We start from the raw sequence: 21,027 nt of genomic DNA on the forward strand, positions 1-21,027 counted from the left end.
GGAAGGAAGGAAGGGGCGATGGGAAAAACATCTTGCATTCAGAAGCATATGGTACTATTCACATTAGGCATTACCTGAGGCTCCTAAAATAATTAGGAAGATGCTCTCTCTGTGGAGGCATGGAGGAACTGCAAGAGGTTAAAGAGTTAGGGCCAGTAAAGCCCTAGTTATACATCTATTTATTAAAATGTAGCTACTACATAATGCTGTTCACATTTAAAAGAAGAATAACATGTTGCGATCTCTCTTACTAGTGGTGATCCAGAACAAGGGATAAAAAGGATGCATGCTGAGTTAAACATAACTTAGGAAACATGAATAGCAGAAACATGATCTTATTTACTCAGTCATAGCAGAATGCAATTCAGAAAATACATAGAGAAAGTAATTGAAAACTAAAATTTAACAGTCCACATTTTCAGTTTTATTGTATATTTCCCTACTCTATAAAGTTATTTTCTTTTTATTTAGAAATAGTAATGACAATAACAATAATATTATCATCTAGCAATTATTGAGTATTTACTAAGATCCAGGCACCATGCAAAGCTTTTGCCCATAGTAACTAATACAATTCTTACAGTGACCATTGATGTAGATGCTATTATTAAGCAGTTTTATATATGAATTTCAGAGGCAATTCAGCTAGTAATTAGAGAAGGTAGAAAAAGAACTGAGAAAAGTGTGAGCTGTTTACCCATAGTAGTTTTTATGCTAGTAAAATCAAAATCCAAAAAGTAAAATAAATAATAAAATGATATTTTGAAAAACAGATTCTAATCATATATGTATAAAGAGTTTTTAATTAAATAAATTAGCTGAGACCTGCAAGAACGTTTTTTCTTTCAAGGTATTGAAACCTTACCCTGTTAAAAGTGCTAAAATATTTTTTAAAATAAAATGTTTCAGGTGGTTCCTAGAAGAGTTGAGCTTTTCTTGAGTGTTGTGATTTGTTTGCTATTATGCTACAGCAGTAATTGTCAGTGAAAGTGATTTTGCATCTAAGAGGTCATTGGGCACTTTCTGGAGACATTTTTTGTTGTCATGACTGAGTAAGGGAGATGTGCTACTGGCTTCTAGTGCACAGAAGCCAGGAATGCCACTACGCATCCTACGATGCATGTTTTTTATTTGGTATACAACCAAAAATAACCTTAATCAATGTCTTTTCCCTTAGTTTGTCCAAATACTTCTGTCTACTGAAAAGAATCAATGCTGTTATGCATTTATTTTTAAACATTGTTCTGCCCTTGGTTTCTTAAGTGTCACAAACGTTAGTCACAGAACCAGGAAAAACTCTTCATAGTTCTTCCAATTCCTTTGCTTCATTCTCACCTTACCACTGCTTAATACACCAAAGGAAAGGACTGCAATTTTATTTAATGATTTCAAAAAGAGATAATTATATAATATCATTGGCAAAATAAAGAGTCAGGAACATCATATAATTTATGAGTCTATACAAAACACACACACACACACACAAGAAATTGCTACCTATTAAAAGCCAAGTTTTTGAGAAAGTGCTGTTCATGAGAATGTTGGGTTCATCCTACACACGTGGCAGGCTGGGAGTACATGGAAAGCCTGCTGCCTTTGAGTGGCCGTGATTCATTCTGTTAAGTGAAAATGTGGGCACTGATTCTGAGTAACCCATCCTTTTAATTGTTCACTGTCTTTGAAACAGATTCTGAGAAGCCAAGAGATGGGTATAATATTTCAAAACCATTGTTTACATCATTTCTTTATTCCACTGTGAGTTAAGAACATAAATTAAAATGATAAAAATCCATGACCAACTCAGGATTTTGCAAGAATATAAAGATGCTTCCTGGGTGCCCTCTTATCCAGAAGTCTCTGTGCTTCTGCAAACCTCTGGGGCAAGCACCTAGTGGCCTTCAGTTTTCCTTTGTCCTTTTATTGTTCACACTGAGAGCAATAACAGCAACATTCACTTTTAAAATGCCTTCTTGGATTTCAATCAGGAATAATTTAAATGTTTACTAGGTTGTAAAAAAACAAAACAAATTCTTGAGCTGGCTTTTGGTGGTGTGTGCCTACAGGCCCAGCTACACAGAAAGCTGAGGTGGGAGGATCACTTGAGCCCAGAAGTTTGAGGCCAGTCTGGGTAACACAGTGAGACATGAAAGCAAAGAAAGAAAAAAGAAAAGAGAAAAAAAAAAAAAAAAGAAAAAGAAAAGAGAAAGGAGAGGAGAGGAGAGGACAGGATTTCCTTGGTGTTAAAGGGATTAATTATCTTATACATATTGGGATCAAGTAATGTCCATGAGTCCACAGACAGGGACAAAGAACCAAAAAAAAAAAAAAAAAAAAAAATACTTGGAAAGACTCAAATACACAAGGGGTACAGTTTAGGGCTAAAGAAGTAGCCATGTGTTCAAATGACTCCAGAAGCCACAATGGCAGCAGCATAGACATAATGTCAGGTAACTGGGGATGAGGGACAGGCTCTCTGGTTGGAGCTATGGTTGACTGGAGTGTTTGTGTCCCAGCTAAAAGGTGGCTACACAGTTCCAAACATTTTTTTCTTAAGGAAATGATAGCATGATATTTATTAGTAGCCCTAAATATTGTATACTTAGATACAATTTTTCTATCTTTAAATATTGACAATAATTCACTTAAAAATCCCCAGTCAGGCTAAGAGAAATCTATGTATGTATTGAATATGGCTTCTGACCTGGCAGTGCATAACTTCTGCTACCCAAGGTGATTTATTTCTACACAAAGTTTGAAAATTCTAAAGCGGGAAAGGCAAAAAAAAAAAAAAAAAAAAAAAAGTCTCAGCAGAACTAGTTAAGTTGATTCCTTGTGTGGTAACCATCAAAGCTTAATTCAAGGAGGTTTCTCAGGGCAGTGCCCTGGGAGAGTAGAAGTCCTCTAACTCTTACAGAGGTGTGTTACTGAAGGATTTCAGCCTGTGCCTGAGGACAAGGCCAGACATGATCTGTTGAATCTAATAAAAAATAACTGGGGTTTTTATGTTCTATGTTTTTTGTATCTCACTTTTAGTAATTTGCATTTATTGCATCTTGTAAAAGTATTTCTTCACAACAGATAGGAAATGAAATGTAAGTAAACAAAACCTTGCCCCTTACCACATAATAATTTGAGAAGCATTAACTTCATAGAGAAATGATTTTCTTTGCAAACTGTTTAAAGAAAGAGTTCTATTTGGATAAAAGGATAGAAAGAAAAGGGGAAGCCAGAAGTCAAATTATAAATGTTTTAGGAATTGTTTTAATAAGTTACACCTATCAAGATAAATTGTACCAAGAAAGAATGACTGCCAATAATTTGTCTGAGTCGTACACCAAAATTTGGTACCTATAGACTGGTATAACCACAGGATTTGGAGAAATTGTTAGGCTTTAAATATACTTTTAAACAGAGATTAAAAGGAAGCAAGCTTTGGACAAATTCTCCTCTACTTTATCCCATTCTTTTAGGTGGTAGCATAAGCAAGGACATCATCGACATTTAGTGCATTAACACTTTATCTATTTTGTTGCCTTAGCATTGGAGACCTTGTAAACCAGCAGTTCCACTTGCAAACTATTCAAACATGGGCAAGTTCATTCACTGATCCAAGACCTAAGAAAAATGGAGATAAACTCCTTCCTCATAGGATTATTGTTAGCATTCAATTAGTCAATACATATATAGTGCTTAACACAGCACAAGACAATGCTGGAAGCAGTAAGCTCTCAGACGATGGTAACTAAGAAAAAAAATCCCCGCATTTTGTTTCTAACATTACTTTCTATTTAGCAGCACATCAAAGGACGAAAATCATCTGTGATAATGCTGGAAGCCAGGAACTACCTCCAATCAGAAAGCTACATGTTTTCTAGCCACATATGGATCTAGTTCAACTGTAGTTTCCTGAATGAATGTGGGTCTTTGCAGGCTTTTCCAAGCACATCAAGCATAGCTCAATCATTGGAACCTGAAACAAAGCTAATGCTCTGAAAAGCTGCACATGATAGAAATTAAGCTACCTGTCCTGAAAGTGGATGTGAAGGTATTTAAAATGGGAAGGGAATGACTTAGAAGAAAAGGAATGTAAGCACAGTCTCCTTTGTATAATCTAAATGCAGCCCATTGCTTCCTTGTGGAAATATTCCCAGAGTTAAATGTAATACTATTGTGCCCATTAATAGAACAGGTTTCATATGCGCTGTGCATGTTTAATGTGGTACACTATCCCTCCTCAGATGCCTTGAACATTTCACCCTGAAAGTTGGGAAATGAAACTCTTCACCCAATTCTAAGCAGTTTAGTAAGGTCTTGCTGCTATGTAATGCTGATGCTAGGGCTACAGGGCATTTTCTGAATAATTGAGTTTAAGCTTAAATAATGATCAGATGCCCCTAGAAACCTATTGGCAGACAGCAGACTCAACAAAGAAACAGAGGTTTTTCATTGCAGTATTGATTCCGTGCCATTTTAGCCATGTTGTATAAAAGCTTAACCGTAAAATAAAATAAAAATCATTTTAACTTTTGCACTGTGTCAGATAAAGCGTATTTTTTTTAAATGAATCATCTACTGTGGACCAAATATTTCTGCAAACAGCATCTTGATTTGGTAACTTAAAAATTACCTAATTTCATCTTCTAATGCCAAATTTCTTTTTGTGTTTGCTTTGGGAAACAAAATAATTACCTTTTCCCACCTAAGAGGTATTTGATAAGCTCAACATTTTCCTATCCTTGATCCTTTACAATTAGGGTTAAAGCTGACGATTCCAGTAGATATTTTGTTTTTGGAAATGGTAAGAAAAGGGGTGGGAGCTGCGAGGTTCCAAGAAAAAGAAAAGCCTAATTTATTAGTAGATTCACAGGAAGAAGTAATACAGTCAAATCTATTGCCTAAAGAAAGCAAAAAGTAAATATCTTTGGTCAGTATTTAAAGAATAGCATAGTGGGTAAGATTGGGGCACCTACTAGGTGCTGGACCCCAGTAAGCACTTTACAAACACTACCTATTTTATTCCTCATGAGAGCTTTATAAATATATTACTAGTCACCTTTACAAAAGAGTAAACCGAGCTGTAAAGAGGTTAAGTAACTTGACCAAAGTTACATAGTTGATGAGATGAAGAGCTGTGGTTTCAACCAAAGCCAACCCTGCACATTAATATCGTTAGGGACTGAATTTGTGTTTCCTCAAAATTCATATATTGAAGTCTTAACCCCAATGTGACCGTATTCAGCAATAAATCCTTTGAAAAGATAATTAAGGTTAAATGAGATCATAAGAGTGGGGCCCTAACACAAAATGACTGATGTCCTTACAAGAAGAGAAAGAGACAGCAGGGATGCGTGTGAACAGAGAAAAGCTATGTGAGGACACAATGAGAAGAAGGTCATCCGAAGACCCAGGAGAGAGGTCTTAGGAGAAATCAAATCTGCCAACATTTGAATTTCTAGGCTCCAGACTGAGAAAACTAATTCCTGTTGCTTAAGCCACCCAATCTATGGTATTGTATTATGATAGCCCTAGCTAGCCAAATACAGATATGAACCGTAAAAAGATATTCTGTGTTGTACATTCATTTTTTTTTTTTTTTTTTTTTGAGACAGAGTCTCGCTCAGTCGCCCAGGCTGGAGTGCAGTGGCGCTATCTTGGCTCACTGCAAGCTCCGCCTCCCGGGTTCAAGCCATTCTCCTGCCTCAGCCTCCCAAGTGGCTGGGACTACAGGCGCCCGCTGCCATGCCCGGCTAATTTTTTTGCATGTTTAGTAGAGATGGAGTTTCACCGTGTTAGCCAGGATGGTCTCGATCTCCTGACCTCATGATCCGCCCGCCTTGGCCTCCCAAAGTGCTGGGATTACAGGCGTGAGCCACCGCGCCCGGCCTGTATGTTCTTTAGAACATGATGGGCAATGAGAGCTAGTGCAAGTGTCATAGGCATAGGGTTATGAGTGCCTGTCTTTACTGCTCTGTCTTCAAGGTCTGACACATAATAGATGCTTAACAAATTTTGTCGAGGGAATGAATTAACAGATGAGAACAAAAGAATCGTATAGTGATACTGTTCTTTGCAGGGCTTTACTGTAGCTAAACTTCTAAACTACAAACACCACCCCTGTTTGGGCCCTGCAATACATCCATAATGTAGTGATGACTGCTTCTCTGGTCTTCAGTTAGCACCATGTTTAGCCTCCCAGCTCTTGCTTGTCAGCATTTGGTGCTTCCTTTGGTGCATCACCTTACAATGTTGCTTCTTCACTGAATCATCCAGCAACATCTGTGGTGTCCCCAGTGCCCTGGATCTCTATTGTCATGCATCACCCCTGTCTCTCACAGAAGCTTCCCCACTCACTATTTTCCCAAGGGAGACAGACTGCGTAAGACTTAAGTCAACAAGATCCCCAGTGACAAGCTAATGAGAGCCTGCTATCTGATCTCTGAAGAAAAATGAATTTTGTAAAAAGCTGTTTTAAATTTGGATAAAGTACTATCACACAGTAATGACATATTTGATCCCCAGAGAAGACAATAAATCACATTTCATTTATCACCTTACTTCATAGATGAAGGAACTGAGGCCCAGTAATTTCAATGATTTGTGAGTTCATGGTCTTACAGGATCTTACCACTCAAAATGTGGTACACAGATGAGCAGCAATGCCATCCCTGAGTGCTATGAGAAATGCAGAATCTCAGCTCCCATTCAGTCCTGCTGAATTGGAATCTGCACTTTAGAGTTGAAAAAGCACTTTTGGAACAGTGACAATGTAAAGATTTGAATCCAGATTCTGGAGTTCCTAAATGAAGGTTCTCTGCCTAGATGCTTAATCACTGGGACTTCTGAAAACAATGTCCTCCCTCCCTTTATTAGTCTTCCTGCAGTGCCTTGATTCTAATGGTAGACCATTAGTTGGATAGATAGGCCAGGTGAGACCTCAGGGTTGCAGGGCTTTCGAGAACCTTTAAATCAGGGAGTCTGTTTACCCTCTGCAGACCTGAATCTACTCAAAGTGATCCCACAGGGTGGCGAAGTGCTCATTTCCATATATAGTTGCCAGTGATAACCTACACTCTCACATTTGATCCTCACAATAATGCCATGTGGGAGCCTTGCTTAGCCCTATTTCATAGATAAAGAAACCGAGTCTCAGATAAGTGAAATAGTAATTAACATAGCCTTTGCATTGCTGATTTCTCAAATTCGGGCTGGGCAGAAGGATACTTCTCCTAAAATCATAAAACTATTCTGAGCACTTTTGTGGACACTTAGGTGTCAACACTTCGAAACTTCTAGAGCTCTCTCTAACTCTGAGTGACTGTCCCTTTTCTCCTCCTGTGGGATAACAATGAGAATCATCATTCTGGTCTGAGAACCTCTGATACTCTTTATTGCATTCTTTTTCAATCAGCTCTGAGTCTGTAATAATGGGTGTTCTCCCTTTTCCCTTGTGATACAACATACCAACTCCTTGAATGTATATATTCATTTCATGTTAGCTGTTCTGCTGAAACCCTGAGAGTCTTGAAATGGAGCTGGGATGGATTTATGATGACAATGGGTGGGTGAACCCACATGCTTTCTCTCTTTTGTTCAACACTGGAAGGAAGACATGAATGACAGCCCATTCCTTTGGGATCACTTGTAGGTTATAATGCCCACACCTTAGCTTCTTTAGTCATGGTGAGATGAAAAAGAAACAGAGCAGCTACAGGGAAGACGTTCAGATTCCAAGTAAAGCCATGGATATGATGAATGAATACTGTGACTGATATTCCATATGGAAAGAAGGCGTGAACTATTAATGTGGCAGCTGGAGGAGAAAAGGGGCATGCCGTGATCATTAATGCTCTACCACAAACCATCTCCCGGTATGATCAACTGCTTTCTGGCAGCATCATTGACCTTGCCTGTGCAATTTCTAGTCACTCTTTATCTTCAGAAAAATCTCCCTTTCACTATTTACTTGCCAGTAACAAGAATAAGGAGAGGAATATGTTTGCTCTGGTGAAAGGGCTACATCTTCAGACTCTAAGGATCCTTACTTAAGATCGGGGGACTCATAGATTTACCAAGTAATATATGGATTCCTGTGGGTTACGTGGCCAGTAAAGGAATTTGAGAGTCCCTATTGTTGTTATCAAATTTCAGTGAACTACCGGTCAGTTCTACCAAGACTGAGTTAGAGACAGAGCCAAGAAATACCACGCTAGTACTTTCCTCCTGTTTCTTCATTTAATCTGATGTCCACAATGTGTAAAGGGTACTTCGTAATATGCCACTCCTTTTATTCACTGGACAGTGCACATTAGAGCCTCATTCCTCCAGAGTGCAGCTTAATAAAATTAACTCTGACTCAGTAGGTGTGTGAAAGGAGATTCTCTCTATCTCATCCCACAGTGGTTTGGTCCAAGGACAGAGACTTTTCAGTGTTCTAGTTAGGGTTGAAATACTGTGTACAGCTGTGTAATTTTTTTTTACCCAAAATTGATGATGTTTGAGTGCATGGATTTAATACTTCATAGGAATTTCAATAAAAAAGAGAATGCTCTTGGCAAAAATAGCAGTTGTTTTTTTCTTATGGCTAGGGCTATTCTCACTTGGGAAAGGAGTGTTGACAATCATATGAGGTTGAAATTATGGTGAGTTGTGCTGTGTGTGCATAGTATTGTGGTTAAAAGCTTGGGAATCAGGCCCTCTTTACTTCACGGCCTACTAATTCTGTGACCTGAAAAGTTACTCACCTCTCTGAGCCTTTGTTTCCTTTTCTGTAGTATAGGAAACCTCACTGCATCTTTAGCAATAAGACCTCTGGGATTATTTGAGGTTTAAAAGAAATTGAGGCAGGTTATCATTGGAACATTTGTGTAAAGAATGGCTAGTCTCTGCTGTGAGGCTGTGAATTAGCCCTCTTGGTTCTGTGAGAATCAGGAGGGTACGTTTTATAGGATTCTCTATTGCCTGACCTAATCTATGGTACCTTACCTGTCCCTTTACGTGATGAATAATCCCATCATTAAGGTCAATCCTCTGAATACCACTGGGGTCAAAGCCGAGAATTATATTATTTTGCTTAAATGGTTAAAGCACGTTCCTAAAAATTTAGCCAAGTTTTTTTTTTTTCTAATTGATTCTATTCATTTAATATTGAAGATGCTGAGGATCAGAAACTGTTTGTCAATAGTAAGAATACCCTGGAATTCAGACTTTTATCTCTCTTGCACTACATACATACAACAGGAAATTGGGCATATGGAAATTGATACGTCATCATTATTTGGCCCATTCTACGCACCAACACAATGGGACCAACAAATCAGTTATCCCAAATCTCCCAGTTCAAACATAAATCAGGATGGATCAGCCAGAGCAACTGAGGCCCCAATGTGACAATGTCATTTAAGAAGACACTAAAATGCACAAGGAAGAAAAAAAAAACCCACTTGCAAAGGTCATGCAAACGTCAGGACATTTTTATTAGACTTGAAAATGGGCAGGTGTTGGAGTGCTGTATATAATTTGCAGCTGCCCAATTTAAAAAGAAAAGTATGTTCACGTAACCTTCCAGGGACTTGGAACCCCAAAGCACACAGTGCTGCTAATATCTAGAACTACCCAGAGAGATATCGTATAGTCCGGCACCTGCTATTGAGTCCCAAATCTTTGAGTGCCTGGATATGTGTGTCCCCACCCCCAACCTTCTCCATACCTCCATAGCCAGCACTGAAGAGAAATGTCAGGATCTCAGGGTGTGCCTAGAAATTCAACTTGCCCCCTCTTCACCTATTGCCACACCTCAATCCAGTTGTTAGAAGGAAGACCAGAAGCTCTATGTGTTCTGAATAGAACAACCGTACCTCTAGATGTCCACATCTTCACCAGTGAGAGTGAGATGGGGTCCCCAAACTCTGAGCAGTTTGGGTATGCCTCTTCCCCACCTCCTGAACTTTCCTTGCTTCCCTACCACTCAGCTTTGCACCCTCAGTATGGATCTCATTATTCTCTGTACCCCTCTTTAGGTCAGTCACCACAAGAAACCAGGACTCCCAGGTCACCCCTCACCTGTCTATTCCAATATCCAAAAGGCAACACTTCCCATTAACCACTAGTTCTCTTCCCCAACCCTGCAAGACTCCACACCCCTTCCTTGCTTCCTTTCTCTATAGCATTCATCAGCATCACATACATGCACATATATTTAAAGTCATTCATTCTTGCTTATTTGTCTCCCCAACTGGAATGTAAGTTCCGGTAGGATAAAACATCTTCTGTTTTGTTCAATACTGTATTTGCAGGTCCTGGCACACAATAAGCATTCAATAACCATTTGCTGTGTAAATAAATTACTAAATAAGTGAGCAAATGAATTCTGTCCCAAGTTGTGAAAACCATTGGAAATTGTGAGTATAGGAAGTTCAGAAGCACAGAGAATCATCTGCACCAGTGAGCACTGGTCTTTGAATTTCTTCCACATTTGCTATTAATGGAGTTGTGTACTGATGCTGGATACTGCACTTCCTAGCTCTTGGAATGAGAATTTACCAGGCACAGTGGCTTAGGCCTGTAATCCTAGCAGTTTGGGAGGACAAGGTGGCAGGATTGCTTGAGGCAAGGAGTTTGAGACTAGCCAGAGCAACACAGTGAGACCATATCTCTACAAAAGAAAAAAGAAAAAAAGATAGCTGAATGTGGTGGTGTGTGCCTGTAGTCCTAGCTTGTAATGAAGCTGAAGCAGGAGGATCTCTGGAGCCCAGGAGGTTGAGGCTGCAATGAGCTGTGATTGTGCCACTGCACTCCCGCCCAAGCAACAGAGCGAGACCCTGTCTCAAACAAACAAAATAAATTGGATGCCTCCATCAAAGAAAGCTGAGACAAGAAGGTCATCTTTAGAAATATTTCATTAGATAACTGAATTTTAGTCTTGTTCAACTGAGTGTGGATATTCTGATTATCTTCTCTCCTTATTCCTATGAACTCCCAGGCAATTCCCACCAGAGTTGACAAACACGAATAGAAGAAAATCAACGCAGAGTCTAAGTGATAAGTATGGTAAGATACATGAGTGGGAATTGAAAAGGATAAAAAAACTGTGAAAAAATGTGAGTCTACATGTTGCTTTATACTTAGCATAGGACGGTACATACTTGGCACATGGGACACTACATGTTTATTTAACAATGAATGAAAGGATGGTATATTGTCTTTAAAAAGAGGCAATAGATTAAGGAGAGAAAAGCAATTGATTTAGTTGCAAAGAATTTCACTACTTATAGGCCTTGGTTTTTATTTCTTAAATGGTCAAATTTCAAAATGAAACAAGTCATTTTGAGAGGTGCTTACAGATCGTCAGGAGGATCTATACAGGCACAGCTGGTTTTACTGTGCCTCACTTTGTTACACTTTTCAGATAGTTTGATTTTTTACAAATTGAAGGTTTGTGGCAACCCCAAATTGAGCAAGTCTATGGGCGTCATTTTTCCAGCAGCACGTACTCACTTCCTGTCTCTGTGTCACATTTTGGTATTTCATGTACTATTTCAAAAGTTTTTCATCACTATTTTATTTTTATGCACATCTGTGATCAGTCGTCTTTGATATTACTATTGTAATTGTTTGGGGGCATCATGAATCATGCCCATATAAGACAGTGAACTTAATTGATAAAGGTTGTGTGTGATTTCTGCTCCACCAATTAGTCTTTCCTCCATCTTTTCTTTCTCAGGCCTCCCTATTCCCTAATATTCAAGAATATTGAAATTAGACAAGTTAATAACCCTATGATAGCCTCTAAGTCTTCAAGTAAAAGGAAGAGTTGCACATCTCTCACTCTCAGTCAAAAGCTAGAAATGATTAAGCTTAGTGAGGAAGGCATGTTGACAGCTGAGAAGGTCAAAAACCAGACCTGTTGTGCCGAACAGGTAGCCAAGTTGTGAATGCAAAGGAAAAGTTTTTAAAGGAAACTAAAAGCGCTACTGCAGTGAATACACAAATACTATGAAAGTGAAACAGGCTTACTGCTGATATGGAGAAAGTTTGAGTGGTCTAGACAGAAGACCAACCCAACCACATTCCCTTAAGCCAAAGCTTTATCCAGAGTAAGGCCCTCAACATTGAAGCAAAACCCTGCACACGCAAAAAGATTACCACTCACTGAAGGTTCACATGATCATTAACATTTTTTAACCTAGTTTTAAAATTATGTACATTTTTAAAGATATAATGCTATCGTACACTTAATAGACTACAGGATAGTGTAAACATAAGTTTAGTATGCACTGAGAAACAAAACATTGGTGTGACTCACTTTATTGTGCTATTTGTTTTACTGTGTTGCTCTGGAACTGAATCTGCAATGTTTCCAAGGAATGTCTGTTTGTATCTACAGTAAATATCAATTAGAGATGATATAAATCATATTATTTGGAATATAACAGAATACATTTACCAAATGATTTCAGGTGCATATAAATATCAAATATATTGGTCCTTTAATAATCTTATCAGTCTTCATAGAAACAATGACTCAACACATGCTCTATTGCTAAGAGAATCACTGCTTAGTCATTTAATTCCTTTATTTTACTTATTATTTTATATTTAAAGTTAAGACAGTCTTGCAATAATGACACTGCTAGTCTAAAACTTAGAAGCTATGGGTTTTTCTTAAGTTGGGGAATGATTAAATCCTGAGGATTCCACTGTAAACTACCTGCTTATGGCTCAAGCATTCAGTGAGCTGATTTATTTTGGTTTTGAATGTTGAAAAAACACTATTGTTCTCCATTAATGAAAGTTTAGAAGTGATGCTTTACTAAATTTGTGGTTAAAACACTTCACAAAGACAAATCCAATAATGACACATCAGTTTTAATTATTGGATATTAGTTTGTTACGGAGGTTAATATCTAGATCTGAACTAACTATTCAGAGTGGAAATATGACAGATGAAAAATACAAATGCTGTTACTTCACATTAAAATGAAAAGCTTAGGTGGGCCTGAATGTAGCTGCATTTCAGGCTGTTACAAGTATTCTTTTTTTTTTTTTTTTTTTTTTACGTAGTCCCCTTTCCTTTGTCTACTCTAAATTTTCATTTGATCTAAGCCTTACGTCTCCTTGGCAGTCAGAAGTAGCAATCAGTAGATGATCATATTTTCAAATTTATTCAAGTATGTTTTACTTTCTCAGTTTTTATTTAATTGAGCCATAGATCTTCTAAGTTAGATATAAATTTAAAGTTCGTCAAATCCGTTTACCTTCAGCAACTACAGAGCCTAAGGCTCAATTTCTTCTTGTCTCGATGTTCACAATCGTTTTCTTCCTCTCTGTTATTGACATTACTTTGGTAGACATAGTTGCTTTTATACATGTGTGTGTGCGTATGTGTATATACATTTTTTAAATAAAAATAGGTCTTATGGCCCCAGTAATGTAAAAAACACACATAAATCTTTGATGATGGCATTTTTTTAGCTTTTCATTTTGGCAACAGAAGAATTTTAACAGCTTTGTGATATTCATGTTTACTTTAAACAAGAAAATGAAGTATTCTTATTTCAAAATGCATCTTGTTGTACTTAGCCGTAATGTCAAAGCAACTGAAAGAATTTAATCACAGATGAGATGCTGCAACTAAGTGACTTAAGGAGAAAATTAAGGTTTTCTTCTCTCATTTTCTTCTTTTCTGCAATGGGCATTGGATGCTTAATGATTCTATACATTTTCACATTTTGTCCCATACGCAGAATAATGTATACATGCATGTCTCTGTAGGGAGTGTTGTCTACATCCCGACAACTGTTATTGAGTATACACAATTAGCATAATCTATGCAATACTGGAAACTTCCTTTGCAATTTAGAAGGAATTCCCTGATTTTAACAATATTTCATACAATTTTTTCCAAGTCTGAGGCAACACAATCTTTTTATAGAATTTTCAGCATGAAACTAAATTCTCAGTTTCATTAAGGTGGCTTATCAGTTTTAATTTTGCCAGGTGCCATGGGGTGTTCTTGCTAGTATTAATTGCATCAAGTCTGAAACTGATGAAAATCCAAATACAATTAGGAAGAGGAGATACAAAAAAGGGAGATTCCAAATCAAGGTGGATCCTTTTATTGTGCTGGAGGGAAAAAGTTTGTGATAACTCTTTGATAGCAATAGTGGAGGAAATGAAGTACTGATTGCAAGCCAGGTTTGAGTTGAACATTAATAGGAGGGAAGTCAATATTAGCCTGATTATTGCATGTGAGAAACAGATGCTATCCCCTCCTCTTTCTGCTGATGTAACAAAAGGCATTGTGCTTGCTCAGGATAATTGGGTGGAAATAACATATGAAGAAAGAGGTTACTAAGTCAATATCAAAACCTCAGGAATATGCAAAGTTTTGGCATAAACAGAAGGTTTATGGACGAAAACCTTTTTTGGACGAAAAAAAAAATTCTCTACTAATTGGCAACAGCTTGGTGCAATTGTCAAAAATGTGGTGTGTTCTATTGCCTCAACAGTCAATGCCTGGCTGCCTCCCACGACCCTGTACTCATACCACCCCCAACACACAACTCACACACATTTATTACTAACTCTTCTTGAAGATTTAGCTTATAACTGCTTGAGTAATTTCCATACCCCTCTTCTTTCTTTGCTGTTTTAAAAGCTTCCTTCTCTGTGCTCTCATAGCTTAGCCTTTTTCTAAACCAGCCCAATGGCCAGGCTGTGAGCAATTGAGATTGAGAGCAGTGGTCTTATCTCATTGGTTTTTGCATGCTGCACCTTGTCTAGTCATCGACAACAAGCCTTATCTTACTCTTCCTGCCCTTCATGCCTCATCTGATGGCACACATTATGGCTTTGAAAATATTGGTTCTATTTCAAAGATGACCATCCTAAATCAGAGCAGTAAAATGTATTATTAACCAAGTTTTGTCACATGAAGTTTAACTATATGTCCATAGATTTGGTCATAAAACAAATCCATTCCCTAGTATTATAATAGAGAGGGAAACACCAGAGCAGCTCTTTGTAGGGCTGGCCACTAGAATATTGTTTACTGGTACTGGGAAGAATAAATGTGAAAAACCAATGTGGTGTAATAATTAGAAAAATAATAGGAAGATATACACGTGGTATAAAATACAATTTTCCCCTGATTATGTGTGTGTATATATATGCAATATTTCTTGTGTGTGAATATATATGTATATACACACATATATCTATAAATTTATAAATAAGAAGGGAGAGCTTACATTTTAATTCTGACAAGATAAAAGAAAATTTAAGACATTTCATCCAAATCTGCCTCTCGCATAGTGAGTATAGTTGGTATACAACTGAAATGTTTGCAGAAAACCTCAGGGCAATTCAAATTGGCCTTAAATTACCACCCTCTCACGATCACCTAATCCTTCTCCCCATCTCCCCTTCCCCAGTCACGAAAATGACGTTCCGAAGTGTGTCAGATCTAGGTGTAATCAAACAGAATATGAACAGAGTAAAAGTCGGAATAAAAAGCTAGCTTTGTGTTCACAGATGGACTGAGTCGCTGCTGGAGAAGGTGCCTTCGCTAAACCTTTTAGAGCTTCTTTTTGCCTATCTTCAACCACTTAGGCAGGTCCCAGTTCTGCCCATGCCCTGCAAATCCTCATTCCTCTTAGGGGATTGTGCTCCCTCGTCCACAGCTCCTCCTCTTCCAATCAAGGGTCTGACACTGCCCATTGACCACGTTTATTTTTCTGCCTTTTGGCCCTGGGAGCTTGTCTGTTGTAGGATAAAAGTGGAATTCTCTGCTGTCTGCAGGGCTTTCCCCAGGGAACAGAGCATGAAACCCAAACTTATATAAAATCATATCCTGTTTGCAAACATCATATTCCCTTTGCTTCTCACTGATCTGGTCCTGTAAACCCCAGCACAGCTTGAGAGCCCATTCCTCATCTAAACAAATGCCATAAGCCCTTTTATACTTTTACAACCATGTCAAAAAATAATATTGCCTGCCAATAGTGATGTGATTGGAGTTGCCTCCTCTGAGCCATAAAAGAAGCGCAGAGTCTGTTATCAATTTCTCTAAGTGTATCAGGGGAATTATGGGTCGATTCAGTTCCAAGTTATAAATGACAACTCAAAAGCCGCAGAAGCGTTTGAAGCTGGGAGCTGATGACGACATTATCATAAAAGCCTGCTCGTCCTTGCTTTTGTGGGTTTTTCTGTGGCCTATCAAGTGAAGAGGGGAAAATGAGGCTGAGAAATGACTTCAAGATTTCTTCACACAGCAGCAGGTCAGATGGCCAGGCAAATGATCACTATTTTTAGTGATATACCCTGAGGAGTGAGAACTGAAGTGATCCTGCACTGGCTCTTGTTTTCAGAGTCCCTTAATTATCTATTTTACTACACAATGACCAAGGCCTGGGATTTGGTCAAATGTTCGTTTCAACTGGTGCATTTTCTTGCAGTGCAATCACACAGTAATGAGAAATGAGTCATGCCATAATAACTGAACAAAATGAAAAGCAAACACAAAGGAATTCAGAAACCTTGACATTGTTGCTCGAAATGCAATTCTGGAGAGCACATTTCACAGCACCTTAAATATCGTTCATCCACTGAGCTGCTTGACCAACACTAAATTACCATGTGCAAGTTTAGGGGGAATTTTAATGAGAAGTAGAGATTAAAATTTTAATTTTAATCAGACATTCTGATTTCATAATGTCCCAGGTAGTGTCCTCTAAAGCCAATTAACCCATCAGTATTCTGTAGGTATATATTAAACCCCCTTAGAATGAAGTTATATATTACTTCATTGTTACTTTAACAATTGGGGATCACTGAGTATTTCAGAATGGAAACCATCAGGTCAATCTTAGGTAATTTGAGACAGAACCGTGTCTCAAGACAAAAGTCATTTCAGTAATTTCCAAAATCTCCAGGGTGCTCCCATGTTGCCAAGTTGGGGCCCTCTGAGATTATACTGGGGATCTTTTGTATAGCTAATCTGTCTGGGATTGTCCTGAAGGCGAAAATTTAGACTGGCTTAAATCCAGAGGACCCAGGGTTTCTCCTAGGACTTGTACCAAAACCAAAAATCTGAGAAGGCAAGATGGCTTTTGAAAGGCTAAGAAAACTACTTTATTCCTGTAAACAAAAATGCTGAGTCAAACTAGTTCACAAGAGCATCAGCAAGTGCAAACTTGCACACACACACACATGCACACACACACACATTCACACCCACCCTGACCTACATAAGCATCACCTCTTCTCCAACCTTCTCCAGCACTGATAGAGTCAAATTAACAATGCAGGGCTCCTTCTTCTGCCTCTGCCGGCCTACCCCCAGATTTATCCACCACCACTGCTGCCACCATCCAGGTGAGGTCAGCTCTGGGGACATTACTAAGGACTTACTCTATGACCCACACTGTGCACTGTGCATTATGTTTAATATACTGGTCCAGAGGAAGCAGCCGATATTCATTCCTTGGTCATTTTGAAGAGTTTACTAAAGCAGTTCTAGGTGAGAAATAAGAAGTCCATTTGGGTTTAGAGCGGTTGAGTAGAGGAACTTCACACTGAAGGGATAGTGAATTAAAAGCACATCCCAGGTCAGATTTGGGAGGTGAGTCCTGGGGAATGGCCTCAATTCAGTCCTGGGTCATATTAAATATACAGATGATCTTTGACTTATGATGGAGTCCTGATAAACACATTGAAATTTGAAAATGTCCTAAGTCAGAAAAGAATTTAATACACCTAACCTAGCAAACATCATGGCTTAGCCTAGCCTAACTTATTCATGCCAAACACTTACGTTAGCCTACAGTTTGGCAAAAGCATCTAACACAAAGCCTATTTTATAATAAAGTGTTAAACATCTCATGTAGTTGATTGAGTACTGTACTGAAAGTGAAAAATAGAATGACTGTATATTCAAAGTATGGTTTCTACTGAATGCATATCACTTTTGCACCATCATAAAATCAAAAAATCATAAATTGAACCATCATAACTCGGGGATCATCTATACTTCTAAATGAGTGGGGTTTGATGGTTGCCACCCTTTTAATAGCATTGATTTCCTCCACATAGCTGTTCCCACTAAATAGTCATTAGGTTTGTTTCATTTTTTGCCCCTTTTACAGGTAGGCAGCCATTCTCATAAAACAGCCATTTGAGATGTTGAAAATAAGCACAAAGCCAGTGAAACCCATTTCAAAAGTCAGCTTATCCTCTGCTTTCCAGAATGATTTTGCAAGCTCCCAGCTCCACAGGAGGTTGGCTAAAAATGAGCAAGGATTAATGTGGGATGATGACTGTCCTATGCTGGTGGTCAAAAAGCAAAAGTCACTGGTGAGCTGTCACAAAGGGGTTATACCACATCAGCCACACTGCTGCACTGCTGACCCAGAGGGAGCAGGGGGAAGCTGAGGCTAGTTTGTTAAAGACGAAAGCCATGCAAGTGTCCAGAAAGCTCTTTTGGAACTCCTCGACAAAGACGTGTACATCACCCCCATACTTTCAGCTTTTTACTCTTTACTGTGTGACTTCAGGAAAATAACTTAGCTTCTCCCAGCCTTCACTTTCTCATCTGCAAAATGGTGTTAATAACAATGACTATTTCACAAGGTTGTTTTGGGACTCAGTTTGTTGGCAAACTGTACAGTCCACACAGAGGCAAATGGATATAGCTACCATACTGTTTTCCAGAACCGGCAGAATCATAGACAAAGGAATAAAAGGCTACAACTCACTAAATCTGGCATCATCAAAATGATAGAATAAGCTGAAAATATTCGAGATTTCTTTGCATCAAATTTAGTTCTAGCAAAACAATTGTTTAAAACATGATATACATGTGACTAGTTTTGTTCTTTCCCTTTAGCATCAAGTCAATTTAATTGACTTAAATACCTTAGTCTTTGAAAACTTTGCCTAGAATTATGTTGTTCTAACATAACACTTAGTTCTACAGGATTAGTCACTGGTAAGGGTTAACTTTAAATAGATTTCAGGTTATAGGGTATGTTCTAGTCATCTACAAAAATGTAGACATTTTTCTTTATGTGTTGCTGGGTTCTAACAAATGTGTCCTTGAAATGTGGTCTAAATGTGTTGAGTCAAAACACTTACCTTAATTATTGAAGATAAAAATGTCCCCAAAGGGTTCACAAAAAAAAATGTCCCATAATGCAAAACACTTTGTGATGTCTATGCCATTTTCACCAGGAATATAATGCATGTGCATACTCAATGTGATTCTAGTGAAAATGGAATTCAGCTGCAAAACTGTTAAACCCTCTTGTAGCACCTTTTCTCCAGCTATATAAAGGCCTAGCAAAGCTGGCTTCATGAGTGGGTGACCTGTGCAGTCACATGGGAACTTACAGTTAGAAGGGCCTTGCTCTTGGTTTAATTCTGTATTGCCACCATCTTGAAATTCTTAAGAATTTTTTCTTTTTAACAAGGGCTGCCATGTTTTTATTTGGCACTTAGCTCTGCAAATTATATAGGCAGTCCTGAAGTCTAGCATAACCTTTACTGAGAAATAACCTCATACATAACTGAATAGATAAATCAAAAAAGATTTTTTTGTGATTTTATGTTATTTAAAGGCAGTAAACCAACTTGTACTTACCCCAAGTCCACCACAAGGTAATGAGGAAAAAAACTTTTGAGAGTCATCACCTATAGAGTAAGAGGACATAAAAAACATATATAAATTGGGGTTATATAGTTCTTAAAATGTTAATGTTTATTAACACATAACCATATGTCAAATGGTATTTATCACTTGATGCAAAATTAAATTAATAGAACTTCAGCCCAGTTACTCAATACAGTCAATTTTCAGAATATCGTTGTTCTGCCTATCTGTATACAAAAATAAGAACTGAAAACAAATCAATATAAATATTATTGCATATAGAGTCTGTTGCCCCACAAGAATAAACACATGCTCATGAGATTTGGGTCACAAGATTTTTTTTTTAAGTTGGCCTACATGTCTGTATTATACACTACAATTTTTTAAATTTATGGTAACTAATTCAGCTATTCACTGAGTATATTCATTTAATGGGATGTTTTGAGCTACAAGGTTTATGCCACCATATACTGTCATTTAAAAAATATTTCAAATATTAAACTATCTTCTCAAATGTACAGACTTATTCCTAATTTCTACTTAAGACACAGCTATGTATGGCTGCTTATAAGTAGCTATATCAACTTTAAGATAGAGCTGAGGCCAAGTACACCATAAGCCACTTCTAACATCCCCAATTTTTAAACAGTACACTATGACAGATAATCCCATTTGGGGATCTATACAACATCAATATCCATATGAAATATCTTCTTTAAAAATATATCCCCCAAACTGAACTGTGAGTATCTCTTAGAACTGGTGTTTCACGGGATTTTTAGTAATTATTTTGTTTACCTGTACTTTTATTTTCTACATTATCTACTACATGAATAGAGAAAAACAGTAGTAACTGCTACTAAATCTTCAACATTAAAATCTGCCTGTGGAGTAATCACGGGGAAAGGCAGTGAACATTTCTATTTCATAGTCAAATGGTTCTAAAGGGACTTCAGCATGTCCCTCAGCAGTTCAGTGGTAGAACAGATACAAATTTCCAATTCACCTATCCCATTCATTTGTTCTATTGATGGTCAATGAAATGAGAAATTAAAATTGAAAACAGGTTTGTAGTAGAATTCACATGTCATGTCAGTAAAAGTCTAAATAGCTTTTACTGTCACAGAAGAGAGTTTGTTTTGAAAACAATAAATCATATGAGTTGGTTTTTTAAATGCAATTACTATAATATGAAAAACGATAAAGAAAAATGTATGTGCAAATGAAGCCATCTAGTTATAAAGAGATCTTTATTTTTACAAAAAGATGAGACATCAACAGAATTAAAAATAATACTAAAAATCATAAAATAATATTAAAACTGCAATATTAGCACCAGTAAAAGGCACATGAAAATTTCTGGGGAGGAGTAAAGTTTTCTT

At 37.7% G+C, this 21,027-nt stretch overlaps 1 protein-coding gene across 1 annotated transcript in view; it reads right to left on the reverse strand.

Moving 5' to 3' along the window:
- Positions 1-21,027, reverse strand: part of HDAC9 (histone deacetylase 9) — a 679,750-nt gene that overhangs the window by 169,876 nt on the left and 488,847 nt on the right. The window contains exon 16 of the mRNA XM_023215947.1: positions 19,637-19,686. Coding sequence (XP_023071715.1) covers positions 19,637-19,686 — 50 coding nt within the window. The remainder of the gene's footprint in view (positions 1-19,636; positions 19,687-21,027) is intronic.

This window comes from Piliocolobus tephrosceles, chromosome 8 (genome assembly GCF_002776525.5).
Source record: "Piliocolobus tephrosceles isolate RC106 chromosome 8, ASM277652v3, whole genome shotgun sequence".
In the NCBI taxonomy this organism is placed as follows: Eukaryota; Metazoa; Chordata; class Mammalia; order Primates; family Cercopithecidae; genus Piliocolobus; species Piliocolobus tephrosceles.